Source organism: Sus scrofa, unplaced genomic scaffold, assembly GCF_000003025.6.
Source record: "Sus scrofa isolate TJ Tabasco breed Duroc unplaced genomic scaffold, Sscrofa11.1 Contig1914, whole genome shotgun sequence".
In the NCBI taxonomy this organism is placed as follows: domain Eukaryota; kingdom Metazoa; phylum Chordata; class Mammalia; order Artiodactyla; family Suidae; genus Sus; species Sus scrofa.
The window spans coordinates 2,417,751-2,437,355 of record NW_018084979.1 but is presented as its reverse complement, the minus strand read 5'-3'; the positions used below and the strand labels follow the sequence as shown (position 1 = coordinate 2,437,355).

General features: G+C 51.2%; 1 protein-coding gene across 2 annotated transcripts in view; it reads right to left on the bottom strand.

Moving 5' to 3' along the window:
- The window catches only part of TDRD9 (tudor domain containing 9), an 85,242-nt gene that overhangs the window by 41,925 nt on the left and 23,712 nt on the right, over positions 1 to 19,605 (bottom strand). For both annotated transcript variants that reach the window (XM_021081572.1, XM_003128749.4), the window contains exons 4-11: positions 19,254 to 19,475; positions 18,083 to 18,205; positions 14,443 to 14,523; positions 12,182 to 12,346; positions 11,462 to 11,565; positions 4,740 to 4,804; positions 1,993 to 2,047; positions 1,769 to 1,853 (exon numbers count right to left, since the gene is read on the bottom strand). In XM_021081572.1, the coding sequence (XP_020937231.1) occupies positions 1,769 to 1,853; positions 1,993 to 2,047; positions 4,740 to 4,804; positions 11,462 to 11,565; positions 12,182 to 12,346; positions 14,443 to 14,523; positions 18,083 to 18,205; positions 19,254 to 19,475 (900 nt within the window). The remainder of the gene's footprint in view (positions 1 to 1,768; positions 1,854 to 1,992; positions 2,048 to 4,739; positions 4,805 to 11,461; positions 11,566 to 12,181; positions 12,347 to 14,442; positions 14,524 to 18,082; positions 18,206 to 19,253; positions 19,476 to 19,605) is intronic.

Genomic DNA, 19,605 nt, shown 5'->3' with positions numbered 1-19,605 from the left:
CCACACATGTGGCCCTAAAAAGACAAAAATAAAATTATTTCAGGGCAAAAGCACTGGACTTTTTTTTTTTTTTTTTTGCCTTTTTAGGGCCACACCTACAGCATACGGAAATTCCCAGGAGTCAAATGAGAGCTGCAGCTGCCGGTCTAGGCCGCAGCCACAGCCACGCCAATACGAGCCTCTGCGACCTACACCACCGCTCATGGCAACGCAGGATCCCCGACCTGCTGAGCGAGGCCAGGGGCTGAACCCGCGTCCTCATGGATACTAGTTGGATGTGTTTCCACTGCACCGCAACGGGAACTCCCAAGGACTCCTCTTTTAAAATTAGCCATCTTCCTATTTGATACAAAAGTCACAACTGTTCAAGGGTCCTGGAGCAGGAGACGGGGCAGAGGGGCTGCATGGTGTGGGCTCAACAGCAAAGGCGCTCGAAGTCCCAGCTCTACCCCACCCTGGTGGGTCCTGGGCAGGTTACCTCCTTCGTCTCCTCTATAGAACACCGACCCGAGCAGGGCTGCTGTGAAGACTGTTTGAGTTAGTAAGTATAAAATGCTTAGAACTGCCCCAGCAGGAACCAAATGGTCAATAAATGCCAGCTCTTACGGGTAGTTCTGCTGTCTATCTACTGGACGCCTACTTCGTGTCAGGCCCCGCAGCACCGCTACACTTTAAGTGTAGACATGTGCTATTATAATTAACCTTCCTAACAGCTCTGTAAGGAAGTTATTACATTTTTCTTTTTACGGAAGTTCCCAGGCGAGGGGTAGAACTGGAGCTGCAGCTGAGGCCTACGCCATAGCTCATAGAAACACCGGATCCTTAACCCACTGAGTGAGGCCAGGGATTGAACCCACGTCTTCACAGACGCTATGTCGGGTTCTTAACCCGCTGAGCCACGATGGGAACTCCAGATATTATCATCGACTCTACTTGCAAATAGTAAAATTAAGTCTCAGAGAAGCGATGTGCTCAGTCACACAACTCCCGGGGACAGGGACCCATGCCACCTGCCCAATCCCAGGCACCTGCTCTCCACCTCGGGGTAAAGTTAACAACCTCTCCCTGCTGAGATCATTCCCTGGGGTCCAGCCAGAGCCCTAACGGACAGGAGGCCAGACCCATGCAACAAAGCGGGAGCTTAAAAGCGGCAGGCAAGGAAGAGGGGAAGCCCGCTCTCTCTGACCTCAGCCCCAGAGCTGCAGGGCCAAGGCCGCCCCGGAGCTGCAGGACGCTCTCACTGAAACCCAGCAGGCTGGGCTGCATGCTCGGGGTCCCCAATGGCCTCCAAAAGGGCTGTGGTAATAAAACAATCCCGTTATCACATGTAACCTTAGATGAAAGAAAAATCCTTTTTTTTCCCAGCCAGCCTGTGGCCTGCAGACGTTCCCAAGCCAGGGATGAAACCTGCTCCAAGGCAGCGGCAACACTGGATCCTTAACCTGCTGCATTACAGGAGACTTCCTAAAAAACACCCTTAAGCCAAGACTGAGAGTGTGGATTCTAACCCACAGCTCCAGAGCAGAGCCCGGGCGAGAGGCCAGCTGAGGGACTGCTGGAGAGTAAAAGGCCCTGGAACCCGCTAGAAACAATGCCCAGAAGCCGAGGACACTGAGGTGAAGACGGGCTCACACAAGCTACCTGGCTCCCTGGGCAAGGATCTGGCTGGGGGCTAAGCACCAGCCACAGCCGGCGTGGCGCAAAGAGCCGGGGCGTCAGCGTTTCCCCAGCAGAGGCCCCGAGGGCTCAGCATCAGCCCTGCCCCTACCTTTCTGTACCCAGGCACTGGGCTCAAAAACACGTTGTTCTGCTCTTCCAAAGTCACACTGGAGTGCAGCGGATACACCTGTAACCTGGGAAAGAAGGCAATAAAATAAGTACCCATAACACACACCAAGGAGTAACTGCTCAATGAGGGAAGCGAAACGGCCTCAGGCAGAACAAATACACTGCTGGGCCAGTGACACCGTCACTGTGTCAACGTAAACACACCTTTTGTGAACCATGTTTGTGAGAAGCTCATGCATGCAGTTTATCTCACCCAGACCTAGGGAAGAACAAGCAAAGGGAAAGAAAAGATTTGTATTTATTGCTAAAAAAACCACCTTTAAATTAAGATGACGTCTTTTTCAAAGACTGCCCTACCAATTCATTCTCATTTGATTTTTCCCATCTTCTTAACCTAAATATCAGAATTACAAGTGAAAATACACAACAAAAGAGAAAAACCGCTCTTCCAGAGCTCTCCTTTCCCCACAGTGACTGCCCAGGAGCTCTGGCTGTAGAAGTCATTTTACGTTCCTCCTTTCCCCACTGGTTTTCCAAATTTCCAACACTGATCATGCAAAGTATTACAACCAAAAATTAGTATTTTAAAAGTCTTGGTACAGAGATATGCTACATTTTTTCATTAGGTTCAAAAAAATGTACAGATACATACAGCTTGCATGGGGCCTTGCCACATGCTGAATTAGCAATATTTGAACCTATATGGGTTAAACTGTGTCCCCCAAAAGATGTGGAAGTCCTACTCGCAGTCCTAACCTCAGAAAGCGACTTTATTTGCAAATAAAGCATCACTGTAGACATAATTAGTTAAGAGGAGGCCCCACTGGAGTAGAACAGGCCTTTATGCCACTGGGGCTGTGTCCTTTTAAGAAGGGTACACACACACACACAGGGCCAACACCACATAACAATGGAGGCAGAGACAGAAGTGACGCAGCCACAAGCCACGAATGCGAAGACCACCAGTCACCAAGAGAAGCTGGAAGAGGTGAGAATTCTCTCCAGGGCCTCAGAGGGAGCAAAGCCCTGCTGACACCCTGAGGACACCCTGACTTTGAACTTGCAGCCTCCAAAACCGTGAGAAAATAAATTTCTCTTGTTCTAAGCCTTCCAGTTGCATAGGACTTTGTTAGAGAGCCCTAAAAAACTAATACAGAACCATTCCCATAGGATCAGTTAATGAAATAAACATACCATCAAACTTGAACTCACATAGGCACGTAACAGAAGGACCACAAACTGAACTTTTTTATCAAGTAACGTTTGGAAACTAGAAAGCATTTATCTCACGTCACGTAGTCTTAAGACAGCATTGCTATGCTCTACTCGGGTCACTTTTCCTTGAGATGATATTATGCGCACAGCAGTCTTTGAAAAATATTTATTGGGACAAATGCAACTCCACCCCACTGGCAGCTAATGGCTGTTTTCCGGATACAAAACTAATCTTAACAAATACAAAACTAACCCTGGCACCCTAAGCACAACATGATCAAAGTTTCAAACTCAGCAGTTCCCGTCGTGGCGCAGTGGTTAACGAATCCGACTGGGAATGTAAGGCTGCGGGTTCGATCCCTGGCCTTGCTCAGTGGGTTAAGGATCCAGCGTTGCCATGAGCTGTGGTGTAGGTCGCAGACGCGGCTCGGATCCCACGTTGCTGTGGCTGTGGTGTAGGCCCGGAGACCCCAGCCTGGGACTCTCCATATGCTGAGGGTGCGGCCCTAAAAAGACACACACACACCTTCAAACTCATACCCTGTATTCCTAAGTAAAGTACGTTACTTTCATTTACGCTCTCTGTCCTCCACTGGAGTTAGCACGAATCCTCGTATGCTCTATATATTATCTTCCAGTAACAAAAAATAAACGGATTACCGTCATAAGGTTTTATCAAGCTATACCACTTGATTAAAAAATCAAAATTACGGCTCCCATTGTGACTAAGCAGGTTAAGAACTCAACGTAATGTCTGTAAGGACGCGGGTTTGATCCCCGGCCTCACGCAGTGGGTTAAGGATCCTGTGTTGCCATGAGCTGTGGTGTAGGTCACAGATGAGGCTCAGATCCCGTGTTGCGGTGGCTGTGGTGTAGAACGGCAGCTGCAGCTCCAATGTGACCCCTAGCCTGGGAACTTCCATATGCCGTTGGCGCGGCCCTAAAAAGAAAAAATTCTTTTAAAATAAGTAATAAATAAAAATAATTTCTTAAAAATCAAAATATCAAAATCATCATCTAGAAAAGGTATTAATCCTATGGGGCAGCAGGTTCAGATTCCAACCCTGTCACTGTAGCAGCTCAGGTCACTGCTGTGGCCTGGATTTGATCCCTAGCCTGGGAACTTCCACCTGCCGCAGGTAGGGCCAAAAGGAAAGTATAATTTAACATAAATTTTAACACAAACTAACCTTCTTCAAGTATTTTAAAAGATTATTTTATCAAATACTGAAGAAGAAAGAATTTAAGGACTACTTTGATGATTCTCATCGTATTAAAAGATTATCATCAAATAAGCTTTAAGGACAGACTGATGACAACTGCCTCACATTTATAACCACACGCATGAAATCGTTGTTTAATACAGCCAATTTTTTTGAGTGGGGTCAGACTGACCTCACAAAGCTAAAGTCTTCATTACCAATGTTTTTAGCAACACAAAAGCTACGATAAGAAGTGGGGGAGTTCCCTGGTGGCTCAGCGGGTTAAGGACCTGGCGTTGTCACTGCATGCTCCCTAAAACTCTCTCCCAACCAGGACCACCAATCAGAGACCTGAGCCACAGCCAAGGGGGTCACCCTCAGGTCACTGTGTCTCATAAGTGGGGAAAAAAACCCAAACTGGAAACCGCATCTGCTGACGTTCTCGGGTCTAAGAAGAAAAAGGCCACACCGCGGGCAGCGTTCGCACCGCATGTGCGAGACACGACCGGTCCTCCGTCCAGAGCACGAACTCACCCGGCAGAAACACCAACACGCTGCTCCGCTCCCAGGCAGACGGGGCGCCTGACCACGTCTTGTTCCTGTTAAAATGTGAGGTGCAGAAACATCAGTCAAGCCCCAGAGCCACGGCTTTTCCAGAATCCAAATACGACAGGCTTCTGACCTTGAAAGGCTCTTACATCTGGAGCTCCCGGAATAACGTTCTTTCTTTTACGTAAGAAAAGAGGCTGCAGGACACGAGGCGAGGGCCCAGGACCAGGAAGGGGACACCAAGCCTCCTGACTCTGCTTTCGCCTATAAAAACTCACGCTCTGCAAGTCTTTGAGATGTAGGGAATGTAATCCAGAAATTAAAATACGAACCATGTGTAATAACTACTACCACCAGAAGCTACACTCGAAGGAATCCAAACCCACGTTAGAAAAAAGCACTTTCGCAGACCACGGTCCACTCACCTCCCAGCTGCCGTCAACGCCCGATTTGCTTCCCCCCCCCCGCCTCCCGCGCACTGCGGACGGCGGCACCGAGACAGACAAGGTCCCTGCTCCGGGGAGCTTACACCCCAGCTGGAGAGACAGGCCCGGGCCGGGAAATCGGCCCCTGCAGTCGGGCAATGGGCCCGGGATGGGCAGAGGGAGGGCCACGCAGTGCTGCCCTGCAGGGCCTAGCTACCCCCCGGCCACCCCTTCCTGTGCGGGTCCTGTCCCAGGCACAGCCTGGATTGTTGTTCCCTGGCTTTTTTAAGAAGAAAATAAAGATTAGAGGGAAGGGAATGAAACAAAAACAACCAAGAAAAATCAGTGAAACAAAAACCTGGTTCTTTGAAAAGATCAACAAATGAATAATCCAGCTAGTTAGACCAAAAGAAAGAGAGTGAGCCAAATTACTACAACCAGGAGTTCCTGTCGTGGCTCGGAGGTAACAAATCTAACCAGTATCCATGAGGATGTGGGTTCGATCCCTGGCCTTGCGCAGCAGGTTCAGGATCCATGAGCTGTGGCGTAGGCTGCAGACCCGGCTTGGACCCCGTGTTACTGTGGCTGTGGCGTAGGCTGGCAGCTGCAGCTCCAACTCAACCCCTAGCCCAGCTACTTCCATGTGCTGCAGGTGTGGCCCTAAAAAGCAAAAAAAAAAAAAAAATTTACTATGACCAGAAATGGAAGAGAAGACATTACTACTGACTTTAAAGAAAGAGAAAGGAATATAAAGGAATGTAATGAAAAACGAATTCGTTTATATCCAACAGACATATTCCTAAACAGACACAAACTACTGAAACTGACAATCTGAATAGAGCTGTAACAAATGAACAGGCTGAATTGATAATATTAAAACTACCCATAAAGAAAAGCCCAGACCTCAATGGGTCCACAGCTGAAATCCACAAAACATTCAAAGAAGTAAAACCAATTCTTCACAATTCTGCCCAAAAAACAGAACACTTCCCATTTTATTTATTTACTTATTTTTAGGGCTGCACTCGTGGCATAAGGAAGTTCCCAGGCTAGGGGTCTAACCTGAGCTCCAGCTGCTGGCCTACACCACAGCTCACAGCAACACTAGATCCTTAACCCACTGAGTGAGGCCAAGGATCAAACCCGCGTCCTCATGGATCCTAGTCGGGTTCATTAACCCCTGAGCCATGACGGGAACTCCCCAACTTATGTTATGAGGCCAGGATTCCCTGAGACCAAAAACAGACAGACATCATAAGAAAACTACAGACCAGTATCTTATGAACATAAATATAAAAATCCTCCACAAATACTAGTAAAGCAATTTCAGCAACATGGAAAAGGTGTGCACCACGCCCAGGTGGGGTTATCCCAGGGATGCCAAGCTGAGTCCACACCTTAAAATCAATTAAGGCAGAACATCACGTCACTTGGATAAAAATAAAAATCACCCGATCATCTCAATATCAAAGAAAAGGCATCTAACAAAATATAACACTCTTTCATTTAAAAAACGCTTAACAGGAGTTCCCGTCATGGCTCAGTGGTTAACGAATCCGACGAGGAACCATGAGGTTGCGGGTTCGGTCCCTGCCCTTGCTCAGTGGGTTAAGGATCCGGTGTTGCCGTGAGCTGTGTAGTAGGTTGAAGATGCAGCTCGGATCTGGCCTTGCAGTGGCTGTGGTGTGGACTGGCAGCTGCAACTCCACTTGGACTGCTAGCCTGGGAACCTCCACATGCCGAGGGTGGGGCCCTAAAAAAGAAAATCAACTGTTACTTTCTTTGTACTCGCAATGCACGATCAGAAAATGAAACATTCTCAATAGCATAAAAAGAATAAAATACGGAATAAATTTAATAAATGTAAAACTTTCATTCTGAAAACTAAGAACAATTGAAAAAATTACTCCTAATCATTGTTGACAAAAAAGTAAAGAAAATCTAAGGAAACAAGAACATCCCCTGTCGGAGCACTCCAGGCTGTCAGGATGACAGCGCGGTCCACGTGCTCAGACTCGGCACAGTCCGTTTGCAGCAGCCTCGCTGGCCTCCTGGTAGAAACCGCCTAGCTGATTCTACCTTTCACAGGAAACTGCAGGGACTCAGCACAATCAAGACAAGCCCCGAAAGAATGAAGTCGAGACGACTGACAGTCCCAACTTCAAAATCTCTTCAAAGCAACAGTAGTCAAGACAGCGTGGCACCGGAAGAAGGGCAGATACATACATGAGAGGAGAGAACTGAGTCCAGAAGTACGGCCAACTGATACTGGCCAAGACGCCACCCTGCGCGACAGAAAAGGAAGTCTTCCAACCAACCCTGCAGGGACAGCGGGATCGCACACACGCTCAAGCGTGCAGGTGGACCCTCAACTCGCACGGCACAACTGTCAACTCAAAATGGGTCCAAGACTTAGACGAAAAAGCCAAAACTATACAACTCTCAGAAGAAAACACCGGTAAATCTTCATGAGTTTGCATCTGGCAATGGACTCCTAGCTATGACAGCAAAAGCGTGAGCAACAAAGAAAAAACGGCAACTCAGACATCATCCAGAAAGTGAAAAAGAATCTGCGGAAGTGGGGGAGTGCCTGCAAATCTCTCTGAGGAGGGGTTCATCGCTACAACATGTGACAAACTCCTACACCTCAGGAACAAAAGGACAAACAACCCAATCAAAGAAGAGCCAAGGAGGAGTTCCCACCGTGGCTCAGTGGTTCTCGAATCCGAATGGGAATCATGAGGTTGCGGGTTCGGGTTCGATCCCTGGCCTTGCTCAGTGGGTTAAGGATCCGGTGTTGCCGTGAGCTGTGGTGTAGGTGGCCGACGCGGCTCGGATCCCTCGTTGCTCTGGCTGTGGTGTAGGCCAGCGGCTATGGCTCTGATTCGACCCCTAGCCTGGGAACCTCCATATGCTGAGGGAGTGGCCCAAAGAAATGGCAAAAAGACCCAAAAAAAAAAAAAAAAAAAAAAAAAAAAAAAAAAAAAAGAGCCAAGGAGCCACGTCTCTGTGCTCCAGGCAGCCGACACACGTACGCCCTAAGCAATTCGGGAAAGGAGGGGACCCAAGGGATGGCAGAGGCTTTAGAGGCGAAGACGAACCAAAGGACACGGGGTCGCCCCCTGGACAGACGACCAAGGAGCACACAGACCCCACAGCGTGGAGCAAGGCAAAGGGGGCACAGCGGGAGGCAGACGGCCCGAGGAGCTACGCCAGGAGCCCGGGCAGCGCTCCCGCAGCAGGAGCCACACCAGGCAGGAGAGGCAGAAACACACCCGTAACAGGAGACCCACACTCCGTCCTCATCCCAAGACCACTCAACGGGTCGGGAAACAAGACCTAACACCGCAGTGGACGGTGTGCGACTTCCGACCACGCGACAAATGTTCACTTGGATCACAGAAAAGGGTCATTTCAAGGGCACGTAGAAGATCCATAACAAGGGACCCTACGTTAGATTACCCAAGACCCACACGTTCCTTGAAGCAAAAATAATACAAACGGTACTTTGTAACAATTCCATCAAACTTGACATTATTAATAAAAAATGTTTAAAGGCTCTTTTATCAAAAAATTTCCATCTCGGAGTTCCTGTTGTAGCTCAGCGGTTAGGAATCCAACTAGGAACCGTGAGGTTGCAGGTTCAGTCCCTGGCCTCGCTCAGTGGGTTAAGGATCTGGTGTTGCCGTGAGCTGTGGTGTAGGCGGCAAACGCGGCTCAGATCCCACGTTGCTGTGGCTGTGGTGTAGGCTGCAGCTGCAGCTCCGATTTGACCCCTAGCCTGGGGACTTCCATATGCCATGGGTGAGGCCCTGAAAAGCCAAAAAATAAAAGAATAAAGCCTATTTCAAAGGGAAGAAAGAAAGCCCCCTGGACACAGCGGCTGAGGGTCTGGCGTTGCCACAGCTGTGGCTTGGGTCTTTTAGTCCCTGGCCCAGGAACTTCTGCATTCCACAAGCAAGGCCAGAAAAAAAGAAAAAAAAACAAAACAAAACAAAAAAAAAAAAAACCCTCCGCTTTATAGAATAACCTCCGAGAATGAGAACCCGTGATGAAATCAACGCCAACATGCCTAAGATAGCAGGCGACTCAGATGAGCTCATCAGTGGCGCTATTAGATGAAGAGAACGAGCGCCAGAGACACCAACCCTCAGACGCCCTAAGACCACAGGATCTCGAGCAATAGCAGGAAACGAAATCCACACCAACCCACAGCAGTCAAACCGCAGACGGCGGACAAGGAATGGGGCTGAAAGTTGACCAGGGCAACAAGGAACAGGCGAGCCAAAAGGAAACCTCTCATCACAGTAAGAGAAGCCAGAGGACACAGGAAAATAGCATGAAAGGACTGAAAGCACAATAAAAACAAGCGTACTCAGTGTAGGTAGGTTATATCTCAAGTTGTTCAGGAGTCCCTCATGGCACAGCAGGTTAAGTCTCTCACGTTGTCACCGCAGCAGCTGCTGCTGTGGCAGAGGTTCAGTCCGTGACTCGGGAACTTCCACGTTGTGGAAACAGCCAAAAAAGGAAAAAACGTATTTAAACTGAAAAATGTAGGAGCTTAAAAACAGAGCTAAAATAGCACACATCTGCATGTAAACTGGGTTTTCCCAACTAGCACATCCCGACCCATCCCTGGAACAAGGGGGACTCAGCGCGCGCGCACACACACACAGGGGAAAGATCCGGCACTCAGAACACACACCCACACACACCCACCCACACCCATGGGAAACATCCAGCACTCAGAACACACACACACGGGAAACATCCGGCAGGAACTCTGTCCTGAAGACGCAGGACACAGCCACGTCATTCTCAGGGGCTCCCAGAAGGAGCGCAAGACAGCGAGTAATTTCTGCTCTGTGCACGGTGACATGACACCACCAGGGCCTGAAGGAGGAGAGGCCGGGTGTCTGCGTGTGGCTGGGGCTGCAGGAGAACGGCCTGCCCAGGCCCTGAGTGCTGGCCGCTCGCAGGAGGAGGCCCCTGCGTGCGGCGTGTTGCTCCCGTATGTTAACGGTGGGCACGAGCTGGAGCAAAGTCAGCAGAGCCGAGTTCTCAACGCAGGACAACCTTCTGAACATCTCACACTCTGCCCACCGCTGACCCCCCAAACTGGATCCTAAGGGAAAATGGGCTCCAGGTTTCGAGGAGGCAGCTACAGGAACAAACTCGGATGGGGCACTTATCTTTACAACAAATGGGCGCAGAGGCAAAGTCGAGGCTTTCGGCCGCGTCTCCTAACACGGTCCTTTAAGGTCCCCTCAGGACTGCGAGCGACAGGCCCTCCGAGCCCCTGGAAAAACTACTCTACCTTGGGGCTGCGGTTTCTGCTTTTCCAAAGCCGTCCGTCCTAATGGATTAAGAAGATGTGCTACATCTACACTGCGGACGACGACTCCCCCTAAAACCACCACCACGACGCCCCCCGCAGGAGCAGGGATGGACTGAGACATGCTGGTGCTCAGGTCAGACAGAGAAAGACAGCAGCGTATGATGTCACTTATGCGTGGAACCTAAGACATAACACAGATGAACCTGCTTACAAACAGAAACAGACTCACGGACGTCGCCAACAGACTTGTGGTTGCCGGGGGAGGGGGACGACTGGGCGTGGGATGGACAAGAGTCTGGGGTCAGCAGATGCAAACTAGTACACACAGGATGGACACACAAGGCCTTACTGTACAGCACAGGGAACTAGTCAATACCCTGCAATGAGCCACACTAGAAAAGCACACGAAAAAAATAAATACACATAGAGATAGATATGAATCACTTTCCTACACAGCAGAAACTAACACAGCATTGTAAACCAACTATATACTTCAATAAAAATTAAAAATAAAAAAACTCAGGCCTAAAACTATAGGTAGCATTTTCAGGACACTGACTTTAAAATACATACAACGACTATTGAAAAAGTATCTACAGTAGTATCTTAGTATTAAAAAAACACTAAAAAGCTTCAAAACAATTAAGTTTTTTCTTTTGCATTTTAGGGCCACGCCTGCGGCATATGGAAGTTCCTAGGCTAGGGGTCAAATTGGAGCTGTAGCTGCCGGCCTACACCACAGCCACAGCCACACCAGAGCTGAGCCACGTCTGCGACCTACACCACAGCTCATGGCAATGCCAGATCCTTAACCCACTGAGCGAGGCCAGGGATCAAACCCGCAGCCTCAACGTTCGTTACCGCTGAGCCACGATGGGAACTCCACAAATGAGTTTTTAATCCCACATATACTAAAGGACGCGGCCAAGTGGAGCATCTCTTACCCACTCTCTTTCATATCCAAGTCATCAAACAACTGAATCAGGGACACAGCAACTTCATATATTTCCGTAGGTATCGCCGGCTCCTCCAGGAGATGAGGTGAAAGCTAAAAGGAGAAACAGGACAAGCTAGAGCAGCACAGCAGCATCACGACGAGGGCTCTGCAGGTGGCCGGGCGGCTCTCTAGCATCTCGCCCTGACAAATACCCCGAATCAAACATCATCTGCAGCTGAGCGCCAGGCCCCACGCACAGAGCACACGCCAACTCAGCCCGGACCCCGTCCCTGAAGCAGGGGATGCGTCTGAGCCCACGCCCAGCAGGGAGGCGTCTGGCAGGAAACCCGTCTTGCAGACAGACAGAAAGTCGCTCCAATTGTCTATGGAACCGGAACGGGTTTCTGATCCCAGAGCCAGGGCTGCTCCCCGCCGTCGGCCTCGCCCTCAGAGAGCGCCAGGACTGCAACGGGCGGCGGGCCGGAAGGGGCCCTGAAGATGCCAGCCGAGGAAAGGCAAGCCCGTCGGCGTCTGCCAACGGGCAGTAAAACTAGAACCAGGTCCTGTCGTAGCTACCAAGAGTTTTCCGCTGTGGTGGCGAGGGTGTCACCAGACTGCGTTTCGTTGTGTGTTAAAACAAAGCCGACGGAGCCAAGGAGCGCAGACCTGGTCCCCCCCGAGGGCGCTCCCTGGCCTCCCTGGCGGGAAGCGAGGCCTTGCCACGTACCCGGCCGCGGTGCAGGTGCTCCAGGTCATCGAGGTAGCACTCCTCCACCGCGTACGGCTCGCCCTCCACTTCGTAGACGCAGGCCGGGTTCAGCTCGTTCTGAACGGGAACAGCGAAGTAGTCCGCGAACTCCTTGCAGCTGATGGTGGCCGACATCAGGACCACCTGCGGCGCGGGAGAGGCCATCACCGGAGCCGACAATGGGGACAGTCACGCCACTGGCACCTTTCCAAGGCCAGGCGTGTCTTCTGGTTTAACAATTCTCAAAGCTTTCCCTGAATGCTTTGAGGTCTCTCTGGTGTGATACGAATGTTGACAGCTTAAAGACTGCTCAGAGGTGCCCATTTTACAATTTCTCTTCACTCCTTTATCAAGTGAGAAACTACTTCTCCAATAAAGCTAAATTACAACCATTCCACTAAAAGGACCCTTCGTGTCAGAAAACGAATTTAAGACAGAATCAGTTACCAGGTGACGTGTTCCAGAGAAATGGGGAACTGAAAACTGCAACGAGGACCCAGCAAGCCCTGACCCTAGGCCGAGAACCTGGAGAAGCCCCCATCGGCACGGCAGCAGCCCAGGGCCACCAGGCCAGACCAAGGGGCAGTGGAGGCACGAGGACTCACTGTGGCTGCAGTTTTGCCGAAAAGCAAACATGGGGCGACATCCCCAGGAAACGCTGCCACAGTGCCAGCAGCAGCCACAGCCCAGGGATGTGCCCAGGAGAAGGTGGCAGCGTTATCAGGACTTGCCCCACGCGCCAGCCTCCACAACGCTAAGCAGGAGGTAAACATGGCTGCCTGCAGGCCGCAGACCGCCTCCCACACCTCTGATGGGTCCGTCTGGGCAGAGGAGCAAGAACTTTACACAGGCCTTACTGGTACAGTTTCTGGGGAGACAAAAGGGCAGCACTCCCCGAGATGAGAGGCCTACGGTTGGAGGAAGGCTCTGAGCAGTGGCCCCCAGGGGCACAGCCACCACAGGGGATGGGCTCTGAACCAGCTTCCAAGAACCGTGAGGCCAGAGAACTGCAGGGCTTCTGATCCACTGAGGTGGCCTGTGAACATAAGGTCCAAGCTGGGCTCCCCAAAGCCATGCCAGTCCTGTGCTGCCACCAGCTCCCCGCGTGCCCCCCTGGGGGCTCGCAGCCTCTCCTCCAGGCTCCGATTTGACCCCTAGCCTGGGAACCTCCATATGCCGTGAAAAAAAGGAACGAAACAGACCAATTCTCCCACTTTACCGTCACCCCCAGCACTAAGACAACCTACTGCAAATTTTGGCTCCACTGACCTAGCGCCCACCAGGTGAGACGGAGAGCGCGCTCAGGCTGAGAGCCCCTCGGGAAGTGGGGGGGGTCCCCCTAAGTGAACAAAGACACAAAACACCCTGTGGTGTGGAGGGCTGCCCTTCACAGCCCTTTGCACAAGCACGGGTGCCGCCCCTCGTACGGCCGCTTCCGCAAGACGCCCACAGCACGGCTGGCATGTCCTAGGTCCGGATGGCACAGTCATTATAAACCTCGGCCTGCTTTCGGCCTGCTTCACCTCTTTATCCTCTGTGTTCAAATAACGTGGAGATGACATTTACCCCGAGGGACTCTCGGCTGAGTCTCCTCTAAGGACAGTGCAAGTCGCACTCTCATCTGCAGTGCAGCCCAGCGCCGCTTTTAAAACAGAGACCCCGCACAATTACGGCACTCACTCAGCCAAAAGCAGTGCCTGGCACCCAGGATCTCACCAGCGTCAACTATGGCTAGAGCATTTTCTGCAGCTGGGAGAATATTCTATGATTTAATGCAACATAATAACCAAAACGCACCCCAGAGTCAGATCCTGAGAGAGTGCCCTCTAGCCAGCTTCCTATCAAGACCTGGGGGACTACACAAGCCAAATTTTAAGAGGCACTGCTTTCAACTGCTTCTATTAAAATAAAGAGAATCAGGGAGTTCCCGTCGTGGTGCAGCGGAAATGAACCCGACTAGGAACCAGGAGGTTGCGGGTTCAGTCCCTGGCCTTGTTCAGTGGGTTAAGGGTCCGGCGTTGCCGTGAGCTATGGTGTAGGTTGCAGACGCGGCTCGGATCTGGAGTGGCTGTGGCTGTGGCGGAGGCCGGTGGCTGCAGCTCTGATTCGACCCCTAGCCTGGGAACTTCCATATGCCCCAGGTGCGACCCTAAAAAGACAAAAATAAAATGAAAGAAAATCAAAACTAGGTAACAAACTTTAACCCCAAATATTTCAGTTGCTCATGACATCAACTTTACCTTCACAAAACGTGAATTTGTTCTTAAAAGTTTGCGGACGACCAACAACAGGAAATCCATTTCTTCGGTTCGCTCGTGTACCTACAAAACAGAACCAGGGGCGCCCCCCATGCGACATCGAGCAAGGCACACGTCACGGCTGAGGGAACGGAGGGAAAGGGCCTTCTAGTGGGGCACCCAGGGCCTGGGGACTAAGCCCCTGCCAATCGCAGGTCCTCAGGAAGGTGGCATCACCCCTGGTTAAGAGGAAGCAGCGAGCAGTGGCCCGCACGCCAGAGAGGGAGGGTCACTGTCCCCGACGGCTTTTCCCTTCGGGCCCTGCGGGCCTTTGGGCAGAGCGATGGGCAGAATTCTCAGCCCTGCCCACTCAACGCCAATAATGCCCCCAGGTCACTGTGATGACCTACGCCTCCAAAAGGTCTTATTTAACCACTAGGCAGCCAGGGCGTGCAGGGCGGAGGCTGTGCGGGGCAGTGGGATGTGCGCCAGGGTGGGCAGGGCCGAAGCTCATGTGGGCGGGCCCTGGGGACACAGGGCTGCCGGGCTCCCCAGTACTTCCCTGAGGCCTCTGGGCACCACGGCCCCCAGAACCCGCCGAGGCCAAGGGCTAAGTGCTGTGCGCCTCCTTTTCTACCCTCGGGCTCCCCGGGCACAGGAAGAGGGTCCGAGTCCCCTCTGGGGCATCTCTCTGCCCGACGGAGGGATGCTGTACTGCGTCTGAAGCAGGGAGCTCTCTCCTCCTCGGGCGAAAGGCTCGAGGTTGTTCTCTAGCCAAGGCCACCAGGTCCCACTCTCCCCTCCTTCCCGCCAGCAGGGTAGGGAGGAGGGACCGAGAAAAGAGGAGACACAACCAGGAGCTCGAGAGCATTTAATGTGCACGAAATCCTAACAGACGCCCTCAAAGCCTCTCATTCTACCACCGAACTCCAGAGGTGCCTCCACCCAGCACCCGGCCTCCCAGGTGAGAGATGACAAAAGGCTGCGGTCAGTGCGGGCCCCTGGTGAGCCCCACACCCCACCAGGGCCTCTCGGAGCTCTGACTTGACACCCTCGGCTCCCCCTCTCCTGCCCCAGGACCCCCCACCCCTCCCCCTGCCACTGGCCTTGCTCCATCACACGTAATTACACAGACCCCAAGAGGTATCTATCTGGCTTACAGAGGGGCGGCCTGAACTTCATGCTAATTAGGACAGCCTTGTTCTTTAGCCATCCGTCAAAGGCACTGGGCACCTGCTTTAACCGCCAAAGAAGAGAATGCATTCAGAAATCAAAACGCCGTGACCACGGCTCAGGCACCCAGGATGGAGCCAGGGGGTGCCGTGGCTGTGGTTTCCCTGAGATGCTGAATTTTCACAACAAAATCTGCCAGCCACTGCCAGCCGTGACCCTATGGTCTCAAGGTCTCTGCCGGGGACAATGCAACCACTTCAGACCCCAACCAATCCTCACTTAAGCACACTTCCTTCCTGCCGGCTCCAATCCCACCTCCTGCCCTAAAGTCACGCACGTTACTCGTTACTCGGCAGTTTTCGCCTTCAGGACACAGTTCGAGAGCTCCTTGATGCTGCCCCCCGGCCGTAGTGCTCGGCTTGGCTCAGCTCCCACTCTCCCCACTCCCGCTGCGGGCTGTTTACCGACGACTCCTGTCCGGGTGTGTGCTTCGGGATCCCACTGATGACGGCACACATCGGGGGTGGCGACACCGTCCCTAAACAGCTGCAAGTGGCTCCAGTCCAGCCTCGCTCAGGTACTCCAGCCCCTCTCAGAGCCTCCCGGGAATCCTATTCACTTGCGGATGAAAGTTCCAATGCCTCAAGAAGTAAGCAAAGCTTCTCAAAGCATAATTACTGATGAGGTTTAAAACCCACAAGTTTGGGGGAGAGGCATTTCCAAAGTTTCCTGGGAAATCTGAATTTAACATGCCCGCCTCAAAAGCCTCCTGTTTAAAATACAGATAAAATCAGGAGTTCCCGCTGTGGCCCAACAGGATCTGCAGTGTCTCTGCAGCACCAGGACAGAGGGTCAATCCCTGGCTCAGCACAGTGGGTTAAGGGATCCAGTGATGCTGCAACTGCGGCTACAGCCTGATCCCTGGCCTGGGAACTCCATGTGCCATGGGGCTGCTCCAGGAAACACAATCAACTAAATACTCCATTCTTTTTTTTTTTTCCTTAGGGCCCCACCCGGTGCATATGGATGTTCCCAGGCTAGGAGTCAAATCAAAGCTGCAGCTGACGCCCTACACCACAGCCACGGCAGCACCAGATCCTCAACCCACTGAGCAAGGCCAGGAATTGAACCCACGTCCTCATGGACACCAGACGCTAGTCAGACTCGTTCCTGCTGAGCCACAACGGGAACTCTTAGACACTCCACTCTTTTTCTTTTCTTCATATAATGATTTTAGTTTTTTTTCATTATAGCTGGTTTACAATGTTCTGTCAATTTTCTACTGCACAGCAAGGTGACCCAGTTACGTGTACATGTATACGTTCTTTTTTCTCCCATTATCACGCACCATCGTAAGTGACTAGATATAGTTCCCAGGGCTACACAGCAGGCCCTCATTGCTTGTCCAGTCCAAAGGCAATGGTTTGCCTCCGTTAACCCCAAGCTCCCCCCACCCATCCCACTCCCCCCTCCCCGCCCTGGCAACCACGAGTCTGCTCCCCACGCCCATGTTAAACACGCCACTGTTAACTGAAACAGTCTGGAAAGCTGAGACTGGCACAAAGATGAGGTTCACAATACTTTTTAGAGGTTTTTTAGAAAAATGAATAGCTCGATACTATCTATTTATTCACTTCCTTAAAAGACATGATTGCTGTTTTCCTAGATGCAAAGCGTATGTCGGGGACTGAAAGTCCCTACGGACAACCAAAGTTCTTCCACCTGCCCGATGTGGCTCACTCTCTAAACTGCAGGGGGCTCTCCCTGTAAAAGGCTGGAGAGCAAACAGTTCCAAGCTCACAGAGCAGAGGGTCCCTGCCCGGGGACCTCTCTCTCCTGTGGCGGCACAGCAGCCATGGTAAACCAGGAGCAAAACCACGTGCCAATGAAACTTTATTTACAAAAACCAGAGCTGGAGTCTACCAACCTCTGCTCTAAACAAGAAACCTTTTCACAGTCCTCAACCTCCCCACCCGCGCTTTGGAAAGAAGAGCGAAGGATAAACACAGAAACTCAACATTCGCAAGTAGAACCAGCAGCAGATACAGACTCGAAGTACTCTGTGACCCTGTACAGGTCACCTGCACTGAGTCCTCTCGTAAAACAAAAAGATGAGCATCAACAGCACGTCAATAAAACCTTAAAAATGAAGAGGAAAGAAAAGTAGTTCCCGTCGTGGCTCAGCAGTAACAAACCCCACTAGCACCCATAAGGATGCGGATTTGACCCCTGGCCTCACTCAGTGGGTTAAGGATCTGGCGTTGCCGTGAGCTGTGGAGCAGGCCGCAGATGCAGCTCGGATCTGACGTGGCGGTGGCTGTGGGGTAGGCCAGCAGCTGTAGCTCTGATTCGACTCCTAGCCTGGGAACCTCCACGTGCCGCGAGTGCGGCCCTAAAAAGCCAAAGGCAGGCAGGCAGGCAGGAAGAAGGAAACAAGCACGGGCAGAAGAACAGGCCGCAGAGTGCTTACTTCATCAATGAAGATGTGCGTGAATTCCATCAAACTCTTGGCACTAACTATTTTCTGAAGCAGGACTCCAGTTGTCATATAAATTAACTTGGTGTCTTCTGTTGCTATTTTCTCCAATCCTACCTAAAATTGGGAAAAGAAAAAAGAAGAAAAATTTTAGGTTTAAATGGATACATTTAACGACCCCAAAAGGGCTCTGTTGTTTCATAACGGAGGTGAGAAAGGGAATAAAAAATTACTGCAGAATCCCGTCGGGGCGCCAGATAAACGAATCCGACTAGGATCCGTGAGGACACAGGTTCAATCCCTGGTCTGGCTCAGCAGCTCAGGGATCCAATGTAGGTTACAGACGCGGACGCAGACGCGGCTCGGATCCCGAGTTGCTGTGGCTGTGGCGTAGGCTGGCGTAGGCTTGAACTTCTAGCCTGGGAACCTCCTTATGCCATGGGTGCAGCCCCAAAAACCTCCCTCCCCCAAAATTATTGTACGTCACACAACATATAAGGCTCAAATTAAAACTGAAATTCTCGACTCTTCATCATCTTCTTGTTTTAGTGATGGGGAGCCTGACTTACCTATTCGCACTGCCCAGGCCATTTTTAGGTTAAGACATCTGTGTACGAAGACATCTTTTACATAAAAAGATACAATTAAAAGATAAAATTATAGAAACCATGAATCTGTGAAATCTCATTTCTTTTTTATTCAGCAGAGAGAAAAAGTTATTTTCAGGAAATTGATGAGAGTTTCACTCTTTTTTTTTTTTTTTTTTGGTCTTTTTGCCTTTTCTACGGCCTCACCTGTGGCATGTGGAGGTTCCCGGGCTAGGGGTCGAATCAGAGCTGTAGCCACCGGCCTATCACCAGGGCCACAGCAATGCTGGATCCGAGCCACGCCTGCGACCTATACCACAGCTCACGGCAAAGCCGGATCCTTAACCCACTGAGCAAGGCCAGAGATCAAACGTGAAACCTCATGGATCCTAGTCAGATTCGTCAACCACTGCGCCACGAAGGGAACTCCTCACTCTTCTTAAAATGATGCCATAGTTCTACTCCATAAGCACGTGATTTCATTTTAACTTCCAGCAGAAAATAATCGCCTCTCATCATCCACTTACATGAAGGGAAAGGTTAACCTGGAGCGAGACGGTTCTCTGTCTCCGTCTCACCTGATAGCCCACCAAGCCACCCAGGGTCCAGGCGCGCTCTTTGCTGATCCACCTGGCGATGCTGCTGGCCCCGATCTTCCGGGGCTGGGTGACCACAATGTTGCAGTAGGTCGAGCGCTGGACGGAACGGTCCAGGATGTACTGCGGGAGCTGCGTGCTCTTGCCGCTCCCCGTGGCCCCGTGTATAATCACCACAGAGTTACTCTCTATCAAAGAAATGACCTAGAATTAAAAAAAAAAAAATCAAAATTGCCACGAATTTAACAATGACACAATGTATGAACCAAAAGCTCTGTCTCGGATGATTTTCAGAATTCTCTTTTCATCCTTAAAAGTTAATTATCTGAACATC